At 44.2% G+C, this 26,393-nt stretch overlaps 1 protein-coding gene across 7 annotated transcripts in view; it reads left to right on the top strand.

The window, feature by feature from the left end:
* LOC115096930 (transient receptor potential cation channel subfamily V member 3-like) overlaps window positions 1-26,393 on the top strand; it is a 140,817-nt gene that overhangs the window by 101,128 nt on the left and 13,296 nt on the right. For all 7 annotated transcript variants that reach the window (XR_003858169.1, XM_029612234.1, XM_029612235.1 and 4 more), the window contains 6 exons: window positions 10,723-10,881; window positions 11,089-11,181; window positions 11,292-11,365; window positions 11,741-11,909; window positions 12,597-12,663; window positions 13,631-13,902. Coding sequence is in view for 6 of the 7 variants with exons in the window: in XM_029612234.1 (XP_029468094.1) it covers window positions 10,723-10,881; window positions 11,089-11,181; window positions 11,292-11,365; window positions 11,741-11,909; window positions 12,597-12,663; window positions 13,631-13,902 (834 nt within the window). In the remaining variant the exon portion in view is untranslated. The remainder of the gene's footprint in view (window positions 1-10,722; window positions 10,882-11,088; window positions 11,182-11,291; window positions 11,366-11,740; window positions 11,910-12,596; window positions 12,664-13,630; window positions 13,903-26,393) is intronic.

Below are 26,393 nucleotides of genomic sequence, written 5' to 3'. Positions count from 1 at the left end.
GTTGATGAGTAGTTCCATTTGGTTTAGTAACTGATGATGTCTAGGTACATGTTTGCTAGTTTTAGTGTTTTTCTATTGTGTCTTCAACGGGAAGTAGTAGTTGAATGTCATCTGCATAAATGTAGTGTATGATTCCCAAGCCCACTAGGAGGTGGCATAGCAGCAGTAGATAAATATTAAACAGGGTTGCAGATAGAGCTAATCCCTGTGGTACTCCTGTTTTTAGATTTACTTTTTCTGATAATACGTTATTTATGCAGACTTGGTATTTAAGGAAGCCTTGTGCCTAAGAGCTGATGTGCTATTTGTTCAGGAAACACATTTAAGGAAGAAGCATGAAGGGTTGTTGAAACAAAATAAACATTATTCCCAAGTTTTTCTTGCTTCCAACTCCCTTAAACATAAATATGGCAGGGCGGGCATATCAGTCTCTAATAGGATTTATGCTGAATTTCACATATTACATCAGGATGCGGATGGGAGATATTTAATATTACAGATGTCTACTCCCCATGGGACTTATATTTTTGTAAACGTTTATGGTCCCAATGCAGACCACGCCAACTTCTTTTTAGAACTTCAGGGTAGATTGGAGAATCTTATGGGGGACTATTTTATTGTAGGGGGGACTTTAATTTAGTGTTGAACCCCATCAAACAAAGGACCAGTTTGAAAGCATTCATGAACAGATTTGGGGTGATAGATATCTGGAGGTTTCTAAATACCAATGTGAGAGATTATTCCTTTTATTCTAAACCACATGGTTCTTACTCCAGGATCAATATGTTTTTGGTTGATAAATTACGAGAGTTGCTTGTACATCCATAGGGACAATTACTTGGTCGGACCATGCACTTGGTCGGACCATATCACTATGTGATATGGTCTTACAACAAGACGACTCAGGGAGATGTTTTTGGCACTGTAACAACACTTTATTACAAGATACCAATTTCTGTGAGCACACGCAGGGGTTGATCCAGGACTATATAGCACTTAATGATGATGGGGTTATTTCAGAGGTGTCTTTGTGGGAAGGTCTTAAAGCGGTATTGTGAGGCCATTTAATAGTTAGGGCTAGCTATAAGAAAAAAGAGAATAATAGAATCAGACATCAATTGGAGGCACAAATTAAAATTTTGGAGTCATACTATAAACAATATAAAAAGTTGAGGACATACTGAAATTATACAAAGTATGACAGGAGTTGCAATAATTGAATTTATCAGAAATATCTTATCAAGTGGATCTTGTCAAAGAATGCTACTTTGAAGGTGGCAATAAAGCGGGGAAACGTTTGGCTCAGTCCCTAAAGAACCGGAGGGTGGAGAACCAAATATTGAAGATTAAAGCTATTGGGGGTATTTACCTTTTTAAAACGTCTCATATCAGAGATAGCTTTTCCCAATTTTATGCTGAATTGTATAAAGAGGATTCATCTATCTCTTTAGCAGCAGTAGATGAATATTTATCTTTGGTGGACCTCCCCAGTATTATGAAACAGAGGGATCTGCTGAATAGAGATATTGCAGAAAGAGAAGTTTCACAGGCCATAAAATATTTGAAATTAGGGAAATCACCTGGTTTATACGGATATACCAGTAAATTTTATAGAGTTTTTGCAGATCAAGAGGTACCATTATTAACAAGGACCTTCAATTCTCTATATGGTGATTCGCAGTTAGCACCTAATACAAATGTTACCAGCATTACTGTATTGCCCAAACCAGGGAAGGATGCTTCCTTATGTGGCTCATTTCGCCCTACGTCTTTGATTAATATAGACCTTAAATTATTAGCGTAAATGCTTGCTAATTGATCGGGGAAACTGCTGCCTGCTATTGTACATAAGGACCAATCAGGGTTTATCCTAGGCCGCACGGCGTCTGATAATGTCCGGAGGGTCTTGGGTCTGATTTGATGGACATGGCATCAGTCAATGCCCTCAGTACTGATGTCCATAAATGTGGAACAAGCTTTTGATGGGGTTCATTGGGCATTTTTGTTTAGAGTACTATTCAGATTTGATTTGAGTGCTAACTTTATCCAATGGATTGAGAAACTTTATACACATCTGGCAGAGTTGATTAAGATTAATGGTGGTTATTCCACTTCCTTTCCAGTTCAGAGGGGCACGAGACAGGGGTGTCCGCTTTCACCACTGCTCTTTGCCTTGGTGATGGAGCCATTTTCTGCTAGGATCCAGGCAAACACTAATATTTCAGGCATCATGGTTCGGGATACATCACATAAAATCTCCACATTTGCTGATGACGTTCTCTTTACCATTAGCAACCCTATGTCTTCTTTGCAAGCATTACTGTTAGAGCGCAAGACATATGGCCAGGTCTCCAGATTTAAAATTAATGTTGATAAATCAGAATTCATGTCTATTTTGTTGCAAGAAAATCAACAATTTCAATTATAAGCTACTTTTCTGTTTAAATGGGCTCCCGCTTATATTAAATATCTGGGAGTCAAAATGAGTAATGAACATATTGATCTATTCTCTTTAAATTACAGACCGCTGGCTGACCATGCATTTCGTGATTTAGGTATGTGGGAAAGACATAATCTTTCCTGGTTTGGGAGGATAGCTTCTATAAAGATGAATGTTTTGCTTAGGTTTTTATACCTTTTTCAGACCTTACCCGTAATGATATCTGAGGCCTTTTAGAAAACTGTTCAGGCTCAGATATTTCGTCTCATTTGGAGAAGACCACCTCACATAACGCGCCAGGTTTTATATCAACCAAAGGGGTTGGGTGGTCTTGGAGTCCCTAACATTAAGAAATATTATATTGCAGCACAATTGAGGGCGATTGTGGCTTGGCACAGGTTGGAAAATACTAAATTGTGGGCTATTATTGAACAAGCTCAGGCCTGTAATATACCTATCTGGGGTCAATTTTGGTTACCTAGACATAGTAGAACATTACCTGTTCATCTGTCTCCTTATACTTCACATACTATATAATTATGTAGAAATGTAGAAAAGACATTTTATAGGTTCTCGTATCTTTTCTGTAGGAATGCCGATCTGTGATAATAATGACTTTCCTCCAGGTTTAACATCTAGAATATTTCAAAGATGGAGGCATTTAGGATTACAGAATTGGTCAAATTTGGGATGCCGGTGGGATTTTGAGTTTCAATAAACTTCATGAATTATTTTCTCTGACTAGGGAGGATTACTTTGCCTATTTGCAATTAACCCATTATGTGACTTCAGCTCCCATTAAGCAACATCTCAAGGGGTCGAGATCTCTTTTTAAAGATTTGTGCTTTTCCTCTCAGCCTAGTACTAAACTGATATCTAAAGTATATGTCCAGTTACTGTGAGATTTAAGGACTACACCCTCCCATATTCAGGCATGGGAGGCTGATCTGGGTAGGCCCTTTGAAGAGGGGGAATGGGACATATGTTATAGTTCCCTGAAATGAAGCTTCATTTCCACTCTTTTGGTTGAAAATGGTTATAAACTGCTTTACCTGACACTGATAAGGCAAAAAAAGATTTTCCCTAATATGTCGGGTTAATGTTGGAGGGAATGTGAACAGGAGGGCACTATGTTACATATTTGGTGGAGCTGTGCAAAAATATCCTTCTGGGATGCAGTTTTGCATTTCTTAAGTGTAATGTTACAATGTCATGTGCCTAAAGATCCACGCTATTGCTTGCTGTCTTTTCCTCCTTTGGAGCTGAATAAATATCAACAAGTATTGTTTTTGCAAGTTTTATTAGTTGCTCGTTTGGTCATCGCTGCTTCCTGGAAGCAAGTGAATTGCCCATTGGTTCCCACGGTGGAGTGAAAGTTATTTTCCATATATTACCTGAACAAATTGACAGCAACTCGTCTGGGTATTTTGGACAAATTTTTCAAAATTTGGCACCCTTATGTTACGTGATTGCATACAGACGAATTGGCACATACTCAATGTGATAGCCAGAGGGGAAACTAGTTTATTTTTATTTATTTGTTTATTTATTTATTCCCTCTATCTTATAAAATAGTCGAGTCTAGGGCGTTGGGGGAATTCTTTGGGGAGGAAACGTATTGATTTCTTAATTATTGGAATGTTTACAGATTTTATGATGTTACTATTTCTGTAGCTTTTGGAATCAATAAAAATTTTCAATTACAAAAAAAAAGAAAATCATAGCTATACAACCATTGGAACTGGTTTTAGTAAAATGCTCTGAGAATCATGGATTATCCCACACAGGAGTTAGGAAGGAAAAAATGGTAGTTATCCTAACAATAAAAATGATAAGAGCATAAGAACATGCCATACTGGGTCAGACCAAGGGTACATCAAGCCCAGCATCCTGTTTCCAACAGTGGCCAATCCAGGCCATAAGAACCTGGCAAGTACCCAAAAACTAAGTCTATTCCATGTTACCGTTGCTAGTAATAGCGGTGGTTATTATCTAAGTCAACTTAATTAATAGCAGGTAAGCAGGTAATAGCAGGTAAGCAGGTAATAGCAGGCTAAGAAGGAATTTGAAAAGAAGTTGGCTGAAGAGGCAAAAACTCACAGTAAAAACTTTAAAAATATATCCGAAGCAGAAAGCCTGTGAGGGAGTCAGTTGGACCGTTAGATGATCAAGGGGTTAAAGGGGCACTTAGAGAAGATAAGGCCATCACGGAAAGATTAAATGATTTCTTTGCTTCGGTGTTTACTGAAGAGGATGTTGGGGAGGTACCCGTAATGGAGAAGATTTTCATGGGTAAAGATTCAGATGGACTGAATCAAATCACGGTGATCCTAGAAGATGTGGTAGGCCTGATTGACAAACTGAAGAGTAGTAAATTACCCGGACCGGATGGTATACACCCCAGAGTTCTGAAGGAACTAAAAAATGAAATTTCAGACCTATTAGTAAAAATTTGTAACTTATCATTAAAATCATCCATTGTACCTGAAGACTGGAAGATAGCAAATGTAACCCCAATATTTAAAAAGGGCTCCAGGGGCGATCCGGGAAACTACAGACTGGTTAGCCTGACTTCAGTGCCAGGAAAAATAGTGGAAAGTGTTCTAAACATCAAAATCACAGAACATATAGAAAGACATGGTTTAATGGAACAAAGTCAGCATGGCTTTACCCAGGGCAAGTCTTGCCTCACAAATCTGCTTCACTTTTTTGAAGGAGTTAATAAACATGTGGGTAAAGGTGAACCGGTAGATATAGTATACTTGGATTTTCAGAAGGCATTTGACAAAGTTCCTCATGAGAGGCTTCTAGGAAAAGTAAAAAGTCATGGGATAGGTGGCGATGTCCTTTCATGGATTGCAAACTGGCTAAAAGACAGGAAACAGAGAGTAGGATTAAATGGACAATTTTCTCAGTGGAAGGGAGTGGACAGTGGAGTGCCTCAGGGATCTGTATTGGGACCCTTACATTTCAATATATTTATAAATGATCTGGACGAGTGAGATAATCAAATTTGCAGATGACACAAAATTGTTCAGAGTAGTTAAATCACAAGCAGATTGTGATAAATTGCAGGAAGACCTTGTGAGACTGGAAAATTGGGCATCCAAATGGCAGATGAAATTTAATGTGGATAAGTGCAAGGTGATGCATATAGGGACAAATAACCCATGCTATAATTACACAATGTTGGGTTCCATACTAGGTGCTACAACCCAAGAAAGAAATCTAGGTGTCATAGTGGATAACACATTGAAATCGTCGGTTCAGTGTGCTGCGGCAGTCAAAAAAGCAAACAGAATGTTGGGAATTATTAGAAAGGGAATTGTGAATAAAACGGAAAATGTCATAATGCCTCTGTATCGCTCCATGGTGAGACCGCACCTTGAATACTGTGTACAATTCTGGATGCCGCATCTCAAAAAAGATATAATTGCGATGGAGAAGGTACAGAGAAGGGCTACCAAAATGATAAGGGGAATGGAACAACTTCCCTATGAGGAAAGACTAAAGAGGTTAGGACTTTTCAGCTTGGAGAAGAGACGACTGAGGGGGGATATGATAGAGGTGTTTAAAAACATGAGAGGTCTAGAACGGGTAGATGTGATTCGGTTATTTACTCTTTTGGATAGTAGAAAGACTAGGGGGCACTCCATGAAGTTAGCTTGGGGCACATTTAAAACTAATCGGAGAAAGTTCTTTTTCACTCAATGCACAATTAAACTCTGGACTTGTTACCAGAGGATGTGGTTAGTGCAGTTAGTATAGCTGTGTTTAAAAAAGGTTTGGATAAGTTCTTGGAGGAGAAGTCCATTACCTGCTATTAAGTTCACTTAGAGAATAGCCACTGACATTAGCAATGGTAACATGGAATAGACTTAGTTTTTGGGTACTTGCCAGGTTCTTATGGCCTGGATTGGCCACTGTTGGAAACAGGATGCTGGGCTTGATGGACGCTTGGTCTGACCCAGTATGGCATTTTCTTATGTTCTTATGTTCTAATGGACTTCTCTTCCAAGAACTTATCCAATCCTTTTTTAAACACAGCTATACTAACTGCACTAACCACACCTTCTGACAACAAATTCCAGAGTTTAATTGTGCATTGAGTGAAAAAGAACTTTCTCCGATTAGTTTTAAATGTGCCACATGCTAACTTCATGGAGTGCCCCCTAGTCTTTCTATTATCCGAAAGAGTAAATAACCGATTCACATCTACCCGTTCTAGACCTCTCATGATTTTAAACACCTCTATCATATCCACCCTCAGGATTCTCTTCTCCAAGCTGAAAAGTCCTAACCTCTTTAGTTTTTCCTCATAGGGAAGCTGTTCCATTCCCCTTATTTTGGTCACCCTTCTCTGTACCTTCTCCATCGCAATTATATCTTTTTTGAGATGTGGCGACCAGAATTGTACACAGTATTCAAGGTGCGGTCTCACCGTGGAGAGATACAGAAGCATTATGACATTTTCCGTTTTATTCACCATTCCCTTTCTAATAATTCCCAACATTCTGTTTGCTTTTTTGAATGCCGCAGCACACTGAACCGACAATTTCAATGTGTTATCCACTATGACGCCTAGATATCTTTCTTGGGTAGTAGCACCTAATATGGAACCTAACATTATGTAACTATAGCATGGGTTATTTTTCCCTATATGCATCACCTTGCACTTGTCCACATTAAATTTCATCTGCCATTTTGATGCCCAATTTTCCAGCCTCACACGGTCTTCCTGCAATTTATCACAATCTGCTTTTGATTTAATTACTCTGAACAATTATCTATCATCTGCAAATTTGATTACCTCACTCGTCGTATTTCTTTCCAGATCATTTATAAATATATTGAAAAGTAAGGGTCCCAATACACATCCCTGAGGCACTCCACTGCCCACTCCCTTCCAATGAGAAAATTGTCCATTTAATCCTACTCTCTGTTTCCTGTCTTTTAGCCAGTTTGTAATCCACGAAAGCACATCACCAACTATCCCATGACTTTTTATTTTTCCAAGAAGCCTCTCATGAGGAACTTTGTCAAATGCCTTCTGAAAATCCAAGTACACTACGTCTACAGGTTCACTTTTATCCACATGTTTATTAACTCCTTCAAAAAAGTGAAGCAGATTTGTGAGGCAAGACTTGCCTTGGGTAAAGCCATGCTGACTTTGTTCCATTAAACCATGTCTTTCTATATGTTCTGTGATTTTGAGGTTTAGAATAATTTCTACTATTTTCCTGGCACTGAATTCAGGCTAACCGGTCTGTAGTTTCCCGGATCGCCCCTGTAGCCCTTTTTAAATATGGGGGTTACATTAGCTGTCCTCCAGTCTTCAGGTACAATGGATGATTTTAATGATAGGTTACAAGTTTTTACTAATAGGTCTGAAATTTCATTTTTTAGTTCCTTCAGAACTCTGGGGTGTATACCATCCGGTCCAGGTGATTTACTACTCTTAAGTTTGTCAATCAAGTCTACCACATCTTCTAGGTTCACCGTGATTTGGTTCAGTCCATCTGAATCATTACCCATGAAAACCTTCTCCAGTATGGGTACCTCCCCAACATCCTCTTCAGTAAACACCAAAGAAAAGAAATCATTTACTCTTTCTGCGATGGCCTTATCTTCTCTAAGTGCCCCTTTAACCCCTCGATCATCTAACGGTCCAACAGACTCCCTCACAGGCTTTCTGCTTCGGATATATTTTAAAAGGTTTTTACTGTGAGTTTTTGCCTCTATGGCCAACTTCTTTTCAAATTCTCTCTTAGCCTGTCTTATCAATGTCTTACATTTAACTTGCCAACGTTTATGCATTATCCTATTTTCTTCTGTTGGATGGTATGCCAAGTATGCAATATTCCTTCTGGAAATTGATGATTCCCAATCAAATGCTTTTGTTTAAAAAAGGGCAAACACAAGAATACTCTGAAGGAAATTTTGGATTTGAGAGTTACTTGTTCTAATTGAACCCAATGTTTCTCTGCTGGCATCTTCCAACAATGAAGAATGCTCTTTAAATGAATTGCTTTCAAATAAGCCTTAAAATCAGGGAGACTTAAACCACCCCTATCCCTAAGAACCATTGGTACTTTCCCACTCACTCTAGCCCACTTACCCTTCCAAAGAAAATGTGACACCCTAGAATATTAATTTTAATTGTAGATAGCCTCTCGAATCAAGATAGAGTGAAAGTCGTCCATCTTACCAATTCCTCCTTAATATCCCTCAGTAGGGGCAAATTGTGTATAACTTGTCCAAACTCTTGTAATATACACCCCTAAGTACTTAATCTGAATAGCAGCCCATTTAAAAGGAAATTGGGCATGAATTCTAGCATTTACTTCAGGTACACTCCTATATCCAAAATCTCTGTTCCGCCATGTTAACCTTATATCCAGACACTTTATTAAAAGCCAAAATTAGGTCAAAAACTATTAACAGACACTGTTCAGGGTGATCAATAAAAAGTAGAATGCCATCTGCAAACAGGGCAATTTTATTCTCAACCCCTCCTGACCCCTCATTCCCCGAATGTCCGGATTCTCTCTATAATCGCACATGCTAAGCATTCCAAAAATAATACAAAATGTAAATGCGAGAGGGGACAATCCTGGCGGGTGCCTTTACTCAGTGGGAATGGACCAGAATCCAAACCATTATTTGCCCTCTCAGGACATGGTAAAAGCATCCTACTCATGAAGAAAATTTGAGCCAAAATACATCCAACACATTACCACAAACCAAAAAGGCCGACTCTACTCGATCAAATGCCTTCTCAACATCTAAAGAAAGAAGAAGGGAATTCAATTTCTGGTGATTAGCAATGTATATTAAATATAAAGCTCACCGAATATTGTCTGCATCCTGTCAACCCTTCACAAAAGCCGTTTGATCTTTATTTACTAAATGAGGTAGAAAACTTTCAAGAAGGGTTGCCAACACTTGGCAAAATTCTTGATATCGTAACTTAGGAGTGATATTGGTCTGTAGGAACTACTGTATTTGGGATTCTTCCCTTCCTTTGGTATAACACTAATTAACGTAAGCATCATAGATGAAGGCAACATATCGCCTTTCAAAACGTCATTATATATATTCGCCAATTTTGGTATCAAAATGTGCATAAAAGTCTTATAATAATTAAGAGAAGAACCATCGTCTCCTGGAAATTTCCTCCCCTCCCCCCCCAATGCAATGAAATAATCACCCCCTCTATTTCGAAGTATGAGATTTCTTTATCAAGAATTTAGGTTTCTACAAGGGTCAAATAGGATAAAGAAATATTATCAAGAAATGCTTCTACCTCCATATCTATATCAATGGCCTCTTGTATATATAATTCTTTGGAAAAAGACATATTTTAAACCGGCTGCTGCAGGGCACAGCAGCTTGTTAGCTGCGCAACTTTACTTCTGCTCCTGATGAGGAGTAAGTCTTCAGATTTCGTGTTGTGGGGCTTACTCAACAGGGTGAGGGGTCCAGGTCAACTGGGGGCATACAGGATGAGGAACCAGAGGGGTCTGGATGACCTTGAGACTGACTGGGCAAACTGGTGGACCACCTAGGAATTTACAGTCTCTTGGTTGAAGTCTATTAGAGGTGCCTTCTATAGGGATTATGAGAATGCAGGAGACAAGGAATCATGCAATATCTTGTATTGGGGATAAATTCTCGCATGAATTGCCAGAGGACATAAAGGCATTGAGAAAAATTCTCAAATCATGTCTAGTTAAAAAAGATTTTGAGTAACTTATGTCCTGATAGTGCAATGATATATAGAATGAAATTTTCAGTAATGGTGGTTTTATTGTATTTTATTGTATTTTTATTGAATGTTGATGTTTTAAAGTGAAATCTGTTTTAATTATTGTTCTAAGTTAATTTTATACTTCACGTAGCATGATTTGATTATTATAGGTGGATTATAAATATTTAAATAAATAAATGAATAAATAATTAGACAAATTGTGAAGATCCCTCGCACAGGCATGTTTTAAAATCTGCTTACATATGCGCGTTAAAGCCAGCAAAGACCTATGGAAGATAAGCAACATAGGTTTGCTTGAGTAACCTCTTAAAACTAGGAGCGTACTTACATACGGTAACTGTATTTTAAATTATACGTGTGCATGCTTCTAAGTTAGGGGGACAAGACAATGCCAGCATTGCTGAGAAAGTTCTAACTATATTTACATGTGCATGATTTAAAATGCCAGCTTATCTTCAGCGTGTATGGTTGCATATGCTCTCGCTTTAAAATTAGCCTGCTTGTGTTTCAGAATCACTATGAAATGCTGAATGTGGAGCCACTGAAGGAGCTGATTGACATGAAGTGGGATAAGTTTGCTGCTGTGATGTTCTACATCAGCGCAGTCTTGTACCTGTCCTACATGATCACATACAGCCTGATCACGTCCCATCAACCCCTGGTCAACCAGGTGAGGGGCAGCAGGGGTTGCTAGCAGTTGGAAGGTTTACATAAAATGAAGTACTGGTGCTGTAATGCCAGTGCTATAATTTGGAATTTTGCCTGCAAGCACAGCAGAACGCCATTCATGACAAGCTCTGAACAGGTTCTCGTTTCAAAACAGTGTGACAAAAGTGAATATTAACCCTACAGATCTTCTGTGGCTGTTTCTTTGCAGACCTACAAGCCTGATTCCGAATGGAAAGATCCTGGGGTCCTCGCTGGACAGGTTTACACTTTCATGTTTGCTCTCTACTTGCTGATCTCTAATGTAAGTATAACCAAGGGCAGTGGCTGACACAGAGCTGCAACTTGTTTCCTGAGTGTTCGAGGTTTGCACTCAGTTAAGAGCCCATTTTAAGAAATCTCCTTCTTCCTTAGGGTGCAGAGATCTTTCTGATGTATCCGTACAAGCTCTCCTCTTTCTTGCAGAATGGCTATTTCCATGTTCTTTTGTAAGTATTCACTTGCTTATTGCTATATTTTCCCATAGATCAGTGACTAGCAGGAATCATTTCTGCCAAAACAATAATCTTACATTTTCTTCACCTCACTTAGAAAATTCATGGTCAGCTGCACATTTTGGTCTAGTCCCGCATTTCAGTTCCTTTCTGAAAACTAGTCTGGAGGGCTGAACTATTTTTTCAATGACAAAGGCAAGACTACAGATTCCAGAATGCGCCGCAGTTAAAAAATATAGTTAGAGCTTTCTCAGCAATGCTAGCATTGCCTTGTCTCCCTAACATAGAAGCATGTTTGATGTGAGTTTTCTCCCATGGTGCATGCATGAAAAAACACTCTCCTTGCACAGAATATTTTTTATTTTCTAGTCTCAGTCAAGCACTTCTGGTGCTGTGCACAAACATCCTGCATTGGGCACATGGAGAGGAGCATACTTCAGTTCTTGTCGCTTTTGCTGTGGTTTTGGGATGGTTCAATGTCTTGTATTACGCTCAAGGACTCAAGATCACTGGTATCTACACTGTAATGCTCCAGCGGGTTGGTATATGCCTCCTCTTCCTCCGCTCTATCATTTTGATTTACTCTAATCAATTTATCACATTCACTGTGTTCAAAAAAGATGAATATCATTTAGGGATGGGCAAACATTTTGATTAGCGAAGTAAAAGTGAATCAGATATTTATAAGTTTCAAAGGAGGTTCACTCATCTGTAGTAACATTCACTGTCTTAAGAAAAACCCAATAAGTCTAGCTGCTGCACACAAGTGCATCATGGGATGGGTGGATAATTGCACAAGTGCATCATGGGATGGGTGGATAATTGCACAAGCTACTTGACATTTTAATTGGGCTTTTATCCCAGGGTGCACCTGCACACTTGGGATTATTCTTCAAGTAGATTTTGAATGCTCTCAGCAATTGAACTTTCAGGCATGAAACATCCTTGCTGGGGAAAGATCTGGAGGTTTCAGGGAAACTGGAACACCTATAAAATGGAAAAATCTCTGTCTCCTTCCTGCTCCTTTCTCCTAATTTTTTTATAATATTTTTTAACCTTCATGAAAACGTTTAGTGTGGATATGAAATTGCTCATATAATCGTACTGTGAACTAGGAAAATCTTTAATTGTTAATCCATTTGTATTACAAAGCGATAGTAACTGCCCAGCCTAAAGTCTTGAGTTGTTTACAGATAACTAAGGAAGTGCCTCTCTGATTTTACAGATGATTTTGCGAGATGTTTTGAGGTTCCTTTTCGTTTATGTAGTTTTCCTCGTGGGTTTCGCAAGAGGTAAGAAAAAAATTCTCAGTGCTGTAGTGATAACTGGCCACAGGGAGTCACTGTCGTTCCACTTATAGACCAAAAGGTGCAGGCACATTAATATTATTTAGTTAAAATAACTGCCAAGGACACACAGCTAGGGACTAGATTGACTGACTCAGTATCAGCCTGTGTGGTAATTAAGTCCTGGTTTGTCCAACTCAACCTTTTATCCTTGGGCAGTAGGATGAAATTGTATTTTCTGTGGCCTTCAAAATCAATTGTGGTCTTTCTTCAGATGTTGCAGAATGACCTCTGTGGCCTTGAAACCTCTTGCACACTTGTCACCTTTGGCCAATTCTAACATAAGACTCCCATATTCTGCAAGAGTTAATTTTACTTGAAGAATTGTTCATTATATGGGGGCTGGGGAAGCAATGTGCAAAGGTCAAGGGTACTTTTGCCAGAGAGCTTTTACAGCAATTCCCATAGGGAAGCTACTCACTCACTTTCCTTTGGAGACTGCCATCGGGAAAAAGTATCCATCTTCTTTTTCTGCAGATACTTTTCCCCTGAAAAACCATGCATGTAGTTTTAAAAGTGCTAAACCGTGCACATTATTGGCCCCCACCCCCGACCTAACCCCGCCTCTGATCTCAGGAGTAAAATTGCACACCCTGTTGAGCCCACGCAGACTTTTCCCCTCAGACAGACAGTCTGTATACTTGGGTTAATAGATTTGGAAAATTACCCTCTAATTCTAAAATTCTTCAGATAGGATAGGGACTGGAAGAGTAATGAACTGATGTATTGTGTTGGGGAAGGGTGGGGAGACGAAATGGAGGGTGGGACTTCTTATTTGCAATTACTACTGTTTTTATTGTTAGCATTATGTAGTTGGGAAAAACTTTCCACAGGCTCCTGGTTTGTGGCAGCTTTAAACAGTTCTTTAAAGTCTCTGGCAGCTCCTAAGGGCAGATGTGACTTTGCTTTACAGCTCTGGCCTCCCTGATGGAAGAATGTCCCCAGGATGAGTCCTGCAGCCCCTTTGCCGCGTTCCCTACTGCAGTGCTGGAGTTGTTTAAACTCACGCTGGGACTGGGAGACTTGTCAGTTCATGAGCAGTCCAGGCACCCCTTCGTGTTCCTGCTCCTCCTTGTGATTTACGTGATACTCACCTTTGTGCTGCTGTTAAACATGTTGATCGCACTCATGGGGGAAACGGTTAATAATATATCTGAGGAGAGCGAGAGGATATGGAGGCTTCAGGTAAGCAGCAGCTGTACATGCACGCCATGCCTGTATCTGTGCTCTGTGTATGTAACATGTATAGGAGGTGACAGCAGAAAAAGATGAAGTGACCCAGCCAATCGGCCCAAACTTTCCTCTCCACATTGCGAACCCGGATCAGTCCAGATTCCTGGGTTTATGCCTTCCTGCCAGCAGATGGAGACAGAGAAAGTTTCACTGGCACTGCTTCATAATCCCTGGTGCCACCTGCACTTCCTCAGTATTTCTCTGTCTCCAGCAGATGGTGGCTGGTGCAAAAACCTGCAGTTCTGCAGTCTGGTAAGTTCTTTATTTTTGTGAGCCTTCCTCCCAGGTGTTTTTGGATCATGGGAGATCCTTCCCTGTTTGGCCGAGGTGGATGAGTTGGAGGTCGGGGACCTTTTTGTATACTCGCTCCGTTGATCCGTGGGGTGTAAATCTGATGGTCCAGATCCCACCCCTTCACAAGCCTTCTTAGGCGGCTATTGGCTCAGGGCAGCTGGTGCTTTGTTGCTCAGCTTGCCTCTCCTTTTTAAATTTGGGCTGTTTTTGTTGCAGCTTTCCTCTCCTTTTTAAATTTGGCTAATCTTGGGCTGGACAGTTCTGTTTTCCATCTGAGGGGAGGTTTGCTAGTTTGTTTAAAGTTATTTAAAGAAATAAAAAAATAAAGAAACGATAAGGGAGACCAAGTTCTGAGGTAAGGCACGGGTGATTTCAGTACTCTGGCTGAGGCTTTCTCCCCTCTGGTCGTTGACAGTAGTGGGAGAAGGGCTTCTTTTGCCTCTCCCGCTCGTTGCTGCATTTTGGGCTCAGTAGGCGGGCATTTTTCCGCCAAGTCGACTATGGTGCGCTGCTCGGTGTGATGTGCATCTAAGCTGCCTAGGGCTCTGTGCGGCCTGTGTACTGGGGGGAGAGGGACCATCAAAGCCCCCAGCAGCCATGAAATGGGGGAAGTGGGGAGCAGCCTCTCCTGCGGTGGCTGTTCCTGTGTGCCGGAAGTCAGTGCACGTGAGGCCCTTGGCCTCTGTCGGCACGGGAACAACAGCCATTTTGAATACTTATTCAGCGCTGACCGTGCCGAGAGAGGAGGAGAAGGATTTTCCTCCGAGGTTTTCCCTGGTCCACCCGAGCTCCCTGGAGGGGCGGGGGCAGATGAGGGGGCTGACTCAAATCTGCCTATCTCTGGATCCTCTAGGGCTGAGTCCACACAATTTCCGGTGTCTCCTCACCCTTTCTCAGCTGATTTCTTCCTGCTGCTTCATGAAACTTATGTGGCTCAGCAGGCAGGGCTGGGGACCCAGTTTTGGCCTCCCATGGGTCTGGGCTTGGCTTTTAGGCCTGAACAATCCCTAGGTAAGAGGCTTTCCTTGGTGCAGCATTTGCTGGGTACTCTTCAGGCTGGTGAGGACTCGGATGACTCAGTCGAGTTGCACGGAACGCCTGGGGCTCTGGGGCGTTATTGTCACTGAACCAGGGTGTTGATCTGGACAGAGCCGGCACTGTTCCGGAGGATGATCCAGAGGATACTCCATTATCTGAAGGGGATGACCCCAAGGAGCTCTGCTTGTTCTAGAGGGAGGAATTAGGCCCTTTGTTTCCTCAGGTTCTAGAGGAGCTTGGGCTAAAAGTTCCACTGGAAGACTCAGACATGGAAGGAGCAGATCCAGTCCTGGATGGGCTTAGGGGTCCCCCGAGAGCTTTTCCCTATCATAAGTCTGTGAAGAAGATGGTAGATCAGGCGTGGGGAGCTCCCAACTCCAGCTTGAGAGTGGGGAGGGCAATGGCAAAGCTTTATCGTTTGCCTGAACAGGCGCTAGAGCTGTTTTCCCTTTCAAAAGTGTATGCTGCAGTGTCGGGCACAAAGAAGATGACTATCCCAGTCGCGGGTTCCGCAGCTTTGAAGGATGTTCAGGATCGGAACCTGGAGATTCACCTCAAGAAGATTTTTGAGGTGTTAGCCCTGAGTCTGCGGGCGGCCATCTGCTCCAGCTTCATGCAAAGAGCATGCCTGTGCTGGGTACAACAACTTCAGGCTGGGCAGGCAAAATCTAGTGACGAGGTTGGTAAAGCTGAGCGCTTAAAGGCGTCTGTGGCATACATGGCGGAGGCCTTATATGACTTGGTGAGAACTTTCTCTCGTATTATGGGACCGCGATGTTAGCCAGGTGGTTATTATGGCTGCGTAACTGGTCAGCGGATATATCCCAGTTGGGTTCTTTGCCTTTTAAGGGACGCCTTTTGTTTGGAGAGGATCTGGAGCACTTGATGAAAGATCTGGGAGAGAATAAGGTGCGCAAACCTAAGGGCAAGCAGTTTTTTCAGTCTTGGTTGTGGTTTTGTGATGTCGGGAAATTTCGTCATGTGAGGGGAGCCTCAGCCTCACAGAAACATTTCTCTCCCCGAGGTCAGTCTTGGGGGCAGTCCTTTCGAGGAGGCCAGAGGCCCTTCAGAGCCTCCACAGGCGGGGGAGCTACAGGGGCCAAATCCTCTCAATGAGACAAGGCCGGTTCACTCCTCCGTTCCTTTTATAGGGGGCTGTTTAGCATGTTTTTACAGGGAGTGGGCCAAGACAACGCAAGATCAGTGCATCCTCAGCATAGTAAGAGACAGTTATGCTTTAGAATTTGCTCCGCCCGTTCACGACTTGTTTCTTGTCTCCCCTTGCAGGTCATTGGAAAAGTGATGGGTGGTGCAGGAGACGTTAGACAGGTTGCAGATGTTAGGGGCAGTTATTTCAGTTCCCCAGAGTGAGTGAGGAGAGGGAAGGTATTCCATTTACTTCATCGTTCCAAAGATCCCAACGTGATTGCAGCACTGCACAAGGAGGAATTTCTGGCTTCCTTGGATCTGATGGACACGTACCTCCACATTCCCATTCGTCCAGACCATCAGAGGTATCTGTGGTTTATGGTGCTGGGACAGCATTTCCAGTTTCTGGCTCTTCCTTTCGGGTTGGTCATAGCTCCCCGTACATTCAACAAGGTAATGATGGTGGTAATGGTGGCACTATGGTGAGAGGGAGTGCTGGTGCATCCTTACCTGGATGATTGGCTCATCAGGGAGAAGTCGGAGGATGTTTGTCACTGTTTGATTCACAAGGTGATAGAAGTGTTTGGAATCACTGGGTTGGGTGGTGAATTTAGTGAAGAGCCACCTGGTTCCATCTCAGACCCTCGAATATTTATTATTTATTTATTTTTATATACCGACGTTCATGTACACATATCATATTGGTTTACAAATTGTAGTCAAATGTCGTTAAAAACATTTGCATTTCCAAAAATAAAAGAAAAATTATAAATACAAAAATTCACAATATTATTAAATCATTTAAAAGACTAAAAGATAAAATTCTAAAGTAGAATATTAAAAGAATACTAAAACTAGTAAAAGCATAAGGAATAATAAATAGAGATAAAAGTATACAAGGGGCCTTAATCTCTTTAAAACATTTAATTTAAAATAACTGGCCTTAATTATACTGTTTACCCATCTTTTTAAGTTAATTTCACTGTCCAGGAGAATTCCAAGGTCTCTAACCTTCAAAGAGATGGGATAATTTTTAGAGGCATCCAAAATTTCTGACTCTTTCTGTTGGTCTAATTTGGGGCAAATATATAGTATCTCAGATTTCTTAGAATTAAGGGAAAGGCCCATTTGTGACAAGACTTTATTAATTGCGGAGAGATAGATGTCCCAGACTATAAAAAAATAGATTCCAAGGAATTTTCAATCGGTATTAAAATCTGCACATCGTCTGCATAAATAAAATGGGTAAGACTAAGACCAGCTAAAAGTTTGCATAACGGGAGCAAATAAATATTAAAAAGAGTGGCGGACAATGAAGATCCCTGAGGGACGCCATGAAGTAAATTAATTTGGTCTGATTCCTTGTTATTTATTTTTACTTTATAGGATCTATTGGGAGCTCGATTCAGCATACGGATAGGCAAGGTATTTCTTACAGAGGAGCATATTTGCAGATTGCAGAGTCAGGTCCAGCATTTGCTGGAGTTACTGGTACCTAGAGTCTGTGATTACTTGCAAATTCTGGGTTCCATGGCTTCGACACTGGAGTTGGTGCCGTGGGTCTTTGCGCACATGAGACCACTGCAGAGAACTGCACTGTTGGAGTGATGGAATCCTCTTTCAGAACAGTTTCATCTTCCTTTACCACTTGAGGGTTCGGCCCGGGTCAGTCTGTCTTGGTGGTTGTTGAAATCTAATCTGGTTTGGGGTGTCAATCTGGAGGTCCCAGATTGGGTGATTATTACTGCTGATGCCAGTCTATCTGTACGGGGAGCAGTTGGGCGGCAGCAGTCGGTGTAGGGCAGGTGGTCTGACAAGGAAGCATCTTGGTCTATCAATCAGTTGGAGACCAGGGCAGTGCAGTTAGTGTTACTTGCATTTCTGTCATTGATTCGAGGTCGATCAGTGAGGGAATTGTCGGACAATGCGATGGCCATAGCCTACATCAATTGCCAGGGAGGAACCAAGAGCCATGCGGTGGTCCAGGATACTCAGGAGCTGGTCCTTTGAGAGGAGCAACACTTGGAGCAGCTAGTGGCGTCTCGCATCACAGGTGTCGAAAACGTCCAAATGAATTTTTTAAGTCACAGTTCTCTAGATCCAGGGAAGTGGGAGCTGTCCGAGACAGCGATGCAGCTCATCTGCAGACCCATGTGGATCTAATGACGACTCGTCTCAATGTGAAGGTGGCATGATTTTACAGCCGATGATGAAATTACGGGGCCAAGGGAGTCGATGGTCTGGTGCTACCCTTGCCTTGGGATGTTCTGCTTTACATGTTCCCTCCTTGGCCTCTAGTAAGCAAGGTGTTGCATTGGATAGAGAGGCACCCAAGCAAAGTGGTGTTGGTAGCCCCAGAATGGCGACGTCAGCCTTGGTTCACAGATCTGGTCAATTTGGCAGTGGACGGGCCGTTGCGCTTCAGTCATATTCCACACCTTCTTCATCAGGGCCCCATATTTTCAGACCAGGCCGATCAATTTTGTCTAGCAGCTTGGCTTTTGAATGATGGCATTTGCGATGCAGAGGATATCTGGAACCGGTCACTGCTACTCTTCTTCAAGCTAGGTGAACATGTACTTTGTTGGCTTATGTGCGGGTCTGGAAAGTTTTGAGTCCTCGTGCATAGCTAATGGGGGGTAGGCTTTACAGTCTTTGATATCTCAGGTTTTGTCCTTTCTTCAAGAAGGTTTGGTCAAGGGCCTGGCTTTCAGCTCTCTTAGGATTCAGGTTGCCACTCTTGCTTGCCTGCGAGGTAAAGCGGAAGGTTGTACGCTGTCTTCTCATCCCGATGGAATTAGATTTCTGTACGAGATTAAGAATTTATGCCCTCTGATGAAGAAAGTTTGTACATCCTGGAATCTTAATCTCATTCTCAGAGGTTTGTGTGAGGCACCTTTTGAACCTCTTCGCAGAGCAATGCTTAAGGATTTGGCCCTAAAGGTTGTTTTTCTGGTGGCCATTTGCTCAGTTATGAGAATCTCTGAGTTGCAGGCTTTGTCTTGCTATAATCCGTTCCTACACATTTCGGACTCAGGAGTGTCTTTGGGGACAGTACCTTCTTTTCTATTGAAGGTTCGAATTGGCGTTTCATGTAAATCAGACAGTGGAGCTTCCATCCTTTCCAGAGTTGTATTCTTCCACACCTCATGCACGGGAGCTTAAGCTTTTGGATGTCCGCAGGGCTTTGTTGAGATATCTCAAGGTAACAAATGAGTTTAAGAAGTCAGACCATCTTTTTGTTTTATGGAATGGTTCGAAGAAAGGATCCCAGGCTTCTAAGGCTACCATTGCAAAGTGTCTCAAGGAAGCCATTGGGTCGACATACATTTTCAAGGGGCGTCAGGTGCCTGACTGCTTAAGGGCACTCTATGTGTTCTTAGGCAGCCTCGTGGGTGAAGGCTCAGTTTGTTTCACCTCAGGAAAATTGTAGAGTGGCGACTTGGAAGTTGCTGCATAACTTTTCAAGTGTTACATATGGGGGTGTTTTAGTGCACCCTCGGCCCAGACCTTCAGGGCCGAGCCGAGGGTTGACAGTGGCTCCGCATGGCTGAACATGGTCTTACCCTCTGCCGGGCCTGCAAGCTCCCAAGGCCAACATCCAAGGATGTTGGAAGTTGAATGGTCCTCCGACCATTCCAAGCCCTTTCGGACCTGCTGCGAACAGCATGGAGCAGCAGGCCTGGCCTGAGGTTGAGGGCAGATGGAGGCCTTGACACGTAGACAGGACTATGAAGGATGCGGGGGCATCTCAGACGAGACTGGGTTGATGCGACGGCATCCTTGACGAAGACACAGGGTTTGATGCGATGGCATCACGGGCATGACGAGGAACTTGACATCCATACAGGGCAAAACACAAGGCAGGAGGACATTGGCACTGTCTCTCAGGGTGCCCTACTCAGTCCACCTGCGGGACTGAGTCGCGGACCACTCTGTCCCACTGCATGCCCTACACAGCCCTTGCAGGCTGGTCACAGACCACGAGGAGAGCGGGACAGCGCAGGGAAGACCCAGGCAAGGAGGGACTCCAATGACGAAGCCGGTGTCACCCGAAGCTCCCTCTAAGGCTAGCGGGAATGGAGGCTCAGGAGCACAGGACACACAGTCCACCTGTAGGCTAGTCCACTCGGGCACAACCTCATCCGAGAGACCCCGGCCTCACAGGTACCAGAAGGCTCAAGAGCACTGCAGACGAAGACGCAGAGAAGAACATCCTGGCAGGCAGACACATCAGGATAAGGAATATCATTGCGGAACATCAGGACATGGTCAGGGACCTCAGGCAAAACACCAAGACATGAAGACGTAGTATAAAAGCAGACGAGACGAGGAGCTCCACGAAGAACAAAAGACCTTACAAGGCTCTGGCAGGCAGGAGCCTCCAGAGGGAAGACACGACGATGCAAGGCAAACACAGAGTGAAGTTGAAGTCCTTTTATAGGGCTGCAGACCGGTGACTCCCTGGGAGGAGTTAGGCAGGCCCACGCCTAGCTGGCCCTATAACTATGGAAGAGTGCTGCGGGCCGGCCCCTAGGGAAAGGGCATGGCACAAACCAGGAAGTCCATGCAAGCACAAGCAGCCTCAGGCAGGCCCCAAGGACATTGAGGCCTCCCAGGCCCTGGAGCAAATCCTGGACAGTTCACAGGCGAGACCCTGGCTTGGAGCGGCCTCCAGGAAGAGGTAAGAAGCCTCCTGTAGCACCGCTACAGGAGGGTTCATAACAGCAAGACACTATTGTCTGGGTGTAGGGGATCTGGAGTCTCGGTCGTTTGGTGAAAGTGTCTTGTGAGCGGGACTCTCCAGATCCCACCCTAAGTAGGGAGCTTTGGTACATCCCAGGAGTCTGGACTGATCCGGGTACGTATAGGGAAAGGAAAATTGGTTCTTACCTGCTAATTTTTGTTCCTGTAGTACCACGGATCAGTCCAGAAGCAGTCTGATCTCTGGAGGTGGAGAGTCGTCTGCTCAGCTGCAATTTCTTGATGCAGATTACAATTTTTTTTCATGGTATGGAAAAGAAACTTGTTTAACAAAAAAGTTTTCTAAATCTGTTAAGTAGTTTTTCTTACAAGTTTTTTGCAATTTTTTTCTGCTTGGGTACAGGTCAATACTGAGGAACTGCAGATGGCACCAGGGGATTATGTAGTAGTGTCAGTAAAACTTTCTCTGTCTCCATCTGCTGGCAGGGATGCATAAATCCAGGAGTCTGGACTGATCCGTGGTACTACAGGAATGAAAATTAGCAGGTAAGAATCAATTTTCCTATAGAACATGACCAAGGTCAAGATACTGCTCCTTATCCAGGACAGAAGGGATGGACCTTCATTTCTAAATGACAGAGAAATCATAATGATTGTTTCATTTTGTATCATTTCTCTTCCAAAGGGACACAAAAAACCCCCAACAAATACTGTTTTGTTTCTGTTTTAGTGCATGATAGCATTCAAAAATGAAACAAAATGATTAGTAAATGCCATGAAAGCATGAAACAAAGGTTTTTCCATTCACACACAAGGCTGTCCATGGGGATGGGAAGGGGAAAATCAGCATCGCTGTCCTGGGCCCCACACTCGTGAAGGCCTTGTCCCCTGATGACTTGTCATTGGGCCACATCTACCCCTTCCATGCAGCCCAAGCTTCTCTGCTCTGATGTAGCCCTGCAAAGTTGAAGAATAACTGCTGGCTGCAGTCCACATCTCCCTCTGCAGCTCGACCGGCAGGAACAGCACTTCTATCCCACGCCTGCTGCTGCTGGATTTGTTGAACTGCACAAACCAGCTAAGTTGGTTTTTTTTTTATTATTGTTCACCAATAAAGAAGCTTATAAAGATTTTAGCCAGTGTCTCTGGCTAGTCCTGATCACTCAGCATCACAGCCCCATAAACCCAACCTTTTACCCTTAACATATACCTGTGACACTGTAAGTATGTGCATACTCGAGATGTTTCCAAAACAGCGCATGTGTGTGTACACACTACTTACATGCTTGCATACTAACTTTACATGCATACTCTTTGCAAATTACTCCCTTTATCTTAATCAACCTGTGCATTACTTGGGCAACATGTAAAATTGTCATACCAGTAAAATGAAGTGACTGAATCATCTCTAAGTCTCTTTCCTGCGATAAGGCAGGAGGGACAGGATCCCAGATGTCTTGGAGAGAGATGATAGTTGCAAAAAGATAAGGGCTTCCTTGATGGTTGCAGTGAATATAACCCAGTTCCCTGTACGTACCCGGATCGGTCCAGACAGTGGGTTGAGCCTCCTGTCCAGCAGATGGAGACAGAGAAAAACTGAAAGGGTATCCTATATCAGGACAGAGCCCTCCCTGCATCCCTTCAGTATTTATCTGTCTCCAGCAGATCCAGACAGTTGAACCTGTGGCTCCCTCTCTTTAGCTATTTCTTTCCTTCTGTGGTGTTCTTTCTTCCACTGTTACTTTCAGGATCAAGTAAGTATTGCCTACCTAATTCTTATAAAAAATAAAAAGTCGAAATTATTCAGGGTTCAAAACCTGTTGTTTCTCAGGGAGACATTTCTGTCACCTGGTTCTTATAGGGTCCTAGGGGGGCTTGCCCCTTGATTATTCAGCCTAGGATTCCTTGCCCGGTGACCCTTGCCTGGCTTGGGACAATACTGGTGGTCCAGTCACTCCCCCTCTTGACTTTTTTGACCCTGGACATGTGTAATGCCTCGGGTCCTGTAGCACTGACAAAATAAATAAATAAATAAATAAATAAATAAATAAAGTTCAAGGAAGCCAGAAGGAGCACTTTTGCCTTACCCGTGTTCAGTTGCTCTGAGGACAAGGGGAACGAGCATTGCAGAGTTCATTCTCCTGCTTCTGCTCGCTATTGCAGCCAGGCTCAGCTGTTTTCAATTAGTTTCATTTTCTCCGCGGCAGTTTTCTCCTGCTCATGCCGCGATCAGCTGCCTGTTTAGCCTTCGGCGAGCCTGCTTCACGGCTCTCCCGCAATGGGCTATGCTCGGATTGTTTACCTGGGGGTGAGGGACCCTCTGGGGCACCAGCGAAGTTGGCGGTCCGGGGTTGGGCTCTCAGATGCGTTTCCAGACCGGCTCCCTCACGAAAAACCGCGGGAACGGCGGTCATTTTGGGCTCAGACTTTGCAGCGGATTCTGTGCCTCAGGGGGGAGGGGAGCCAGATTTTTCAAATTCGCCGCCTGATTTAAGCCCCATGTCCTCCCCGAGGGGGGGTGTTCCTGACATCTCTGCCCAGTATTGTTTTTCTACGGATTTTGTGCTTTTACTGCACAGATCCTATTTAGCCAGCCTTCAGGAACAGGATGAACCCTCTCCGGATCCCCCCCCCCACCGGCAAAGATCCCTCGGGTGTCCGTTGCCCAGCCTCCTAAAGCCCCAGATTCCCAGGGCTCCGTCCAAGTCAGGACCATTCCAGGCATGCCAACCACCTCAGACCCTCCCCAGCCCTCTCCTCCAGATCCGGATTCTGACACAGATTTGCTTCCAAATACTCCAATAGAGGGTGACAACCCGCAGGTTTTAAGGTTGTTCCAGAGGGAAGAGCTGGACCCACTCATTCCTTTTGTACTGGACAAGCTGGGCATCGACAACCCACCTGAGGTATCCACCAGTGCCTTTGCCCCAGGGAACGTGGACCTGGTCCTGGTGGGACTCAGGGCTCTCCACGTTCTTTTCCATTCTATCCCATGCTCATGCAGTTCCTCCTACAGGAATGGGAATCTCCCGACTCGGGTCTTTGGGTGGGTAGGGCTATGGACAAGCTCTATCCCCTACCGGACCAATGCCTGGAGATGCTTAAGGTTCCAAAGGTGGACACTTCGGTTTCCGCAATCACCAAACGGACCACCTTCCCAGTGGTTGGAGCCACGGCATTAAAGGATATTCAGGATCGCAAACTGGAACTGCATCTCAAGCGGATTTTTGAAGTCCTAGCTTTAGGAGTTCGGGCGACAGTCTGTAGCAGTCTCATGCAGCGGGCAAGTCTCAGGTGGGTTCAACAATTACTCAGCACCCAGGACATTCCGCCTGCAGAGGCGGAACAGGCGGATCGGCTGGAAGCTGTGGTGGCGTATGGGGCTGATGCCCTCTATGACTTGTTCCGGGTGCAGTCCAGGGCCATGGTATCAGCAGTATCGGCCAGACGGCTTCTTTGGCTGTGAAATTGGTCCGCAGATCCCTCCTCCAAGGCGCAGCTGGGCATGCTTCCCTTCAAGGTTAAGTTGCTTTTTGGTGAGGACCTTGAACAGCTTATTAAATCTTTGGGTGACAACAAGATTCATAAGCTGCCTGAGGACCGCCCTAAACAGACTAAGTCCTTCTTTCCTTCGCACTCTCATTTCCGAGGTCAGCGCAGGTATAACAGAGCGCGGGATCCTTCCAAAGAGGTGCTTCTGCTAGATCTCAGCCGTGGTCTCATTCCTTTCGTGGCCGACGCCCCTTCCGAGATAGTAACCTGCAGGGCTCCTCCGCAAAGTCCTCACAATGAGATATGGCAGACCCATTCCTCCCTTCCCAGCTTAGGTCGTCATCTGTCCCTGTTTCTCGAGGAATGGGTCAAGGTTACAATGGATCAGTCGGTCCTCAAGGTGATAGAAAAAGGCTACATGTTAGAATTTTCTCAGGACCTTCCGGACCATTACCTCGTCTCTCCCTGCGGGAGCCAGAAGCGTCCAGTGGTGTGTCAGACTCTGGCCAGGCTGCAAGAGCTAGGAGCCATAGTCCCTGTCCCCATGAAGGAACAGGGATCCGGCCCGTACTCCATCTTCTTCATTGTTCCCACAAAGGACGGCTCCTTCAGACCAATCCTGGACCTCAAGAGAGTCAACCGGGCCCTCAAGGTTCCCCATTTTCGGATGGAGACCCTGAGGGCGATCATAGCGGTGGTTCGCTCAGGCAAATATCTTGCATCTCTCAACCTTATGGAGGCTTACTTACACATTCCAATCTGCCATGACCATCAGAAGTATCTCTACTTCAGCATCCTGGGTCAACACTTCCAGTTTCGGGCGCTTCCGTTCGGTCTCTCCACCATGCCACGCACCTTCACCCAGATCATGGTGGTGGTGGCGGCCTCCCTCCACCGGGATGGAGTCCTAGTCCATTCTTACCTGGACAACTGGCTCATTCAGGCCAAGTCAAAGAACCTCTGCATGATAGCAGTCAACAGAGTCCTGTCGTTTCTCACCTCCCTCGGGTGGATAATCAACTTTTCCAGGAGCAACCTACAGCCCTCTCAGATCCTGGAATTCCTGGGAGTGCGCTTCGTCACCTGCATGGACAAGGTGTTACTACCCGAGGCCCATGCGCTCAAGCTCATGGAGCAAGTCCAACATCTCTTATCCCACTCCGTTGCCACAGCCTGGGACTACCTCCAGGTTCTGGGCTCCATGGCCAACTATCGATTTGGTTCCTTGGGCTTTTGCGCATACACGTCCGTTACAGAAAGCTTTGCTGTCCCGTTGGAAGCCGGTGTCGGAGGAGTTTCGGACTCAGCTGCCGCTCTCTGCCTCTACCATAGCCAGCATGCAGTGGTGGCTTTCTCTCGCTCACCTTCTGAAGGGGATGCCCCTGCAGACTCCCCAGTGGATCATTGTCACGACAGATGCCAGTCTCTCTGGCTGGGGAGCAGTGTGTCAGAATCAGACTACCCAGGGACTATGGTCCCCATTGCAATCCCAGTGGCACATCATCATCTAGAAGCCCAGGCGGTCCATCTGGCACTCAAGTTCTTCCTTCCTTTGGTCCATCGCAAAGCAGTAAGAGTCCTATCCAACAATGCCACCACAGTTGCTTACATCAATCGCCAGGGTGGCACCAGGAGACGCCTGGTGGCATTGGAAGCCAGCAAGCTCCTCTCCTGGGTGGGGCGACATCTGGATCGGCTGGCGGCCTCCCATATCACGGGGAAGGAGAGTATTCAAGCCGACTTCCTCAGACGGCAACATCTAGACC

This window comes from Rhinatrema bivittatum, chromosome 8 (genome assembly GCF_901001135.1).
Source record: "Rhinatrema bivittatum chromosome 8, aRhiBiv1.1, whole genome shotgun sequence".
In the NCBI taxonomy this organism is placed as follows: Eukaryota; Metazoa; Chordata; class Amphibia; order Gymnophiona; family Rhinatrematidae; genus Rhinatrema; species Rhinatrema bivittatum.
This window is presented reverse-complemented; position numbering and strand designations above follow the sequence as displayed.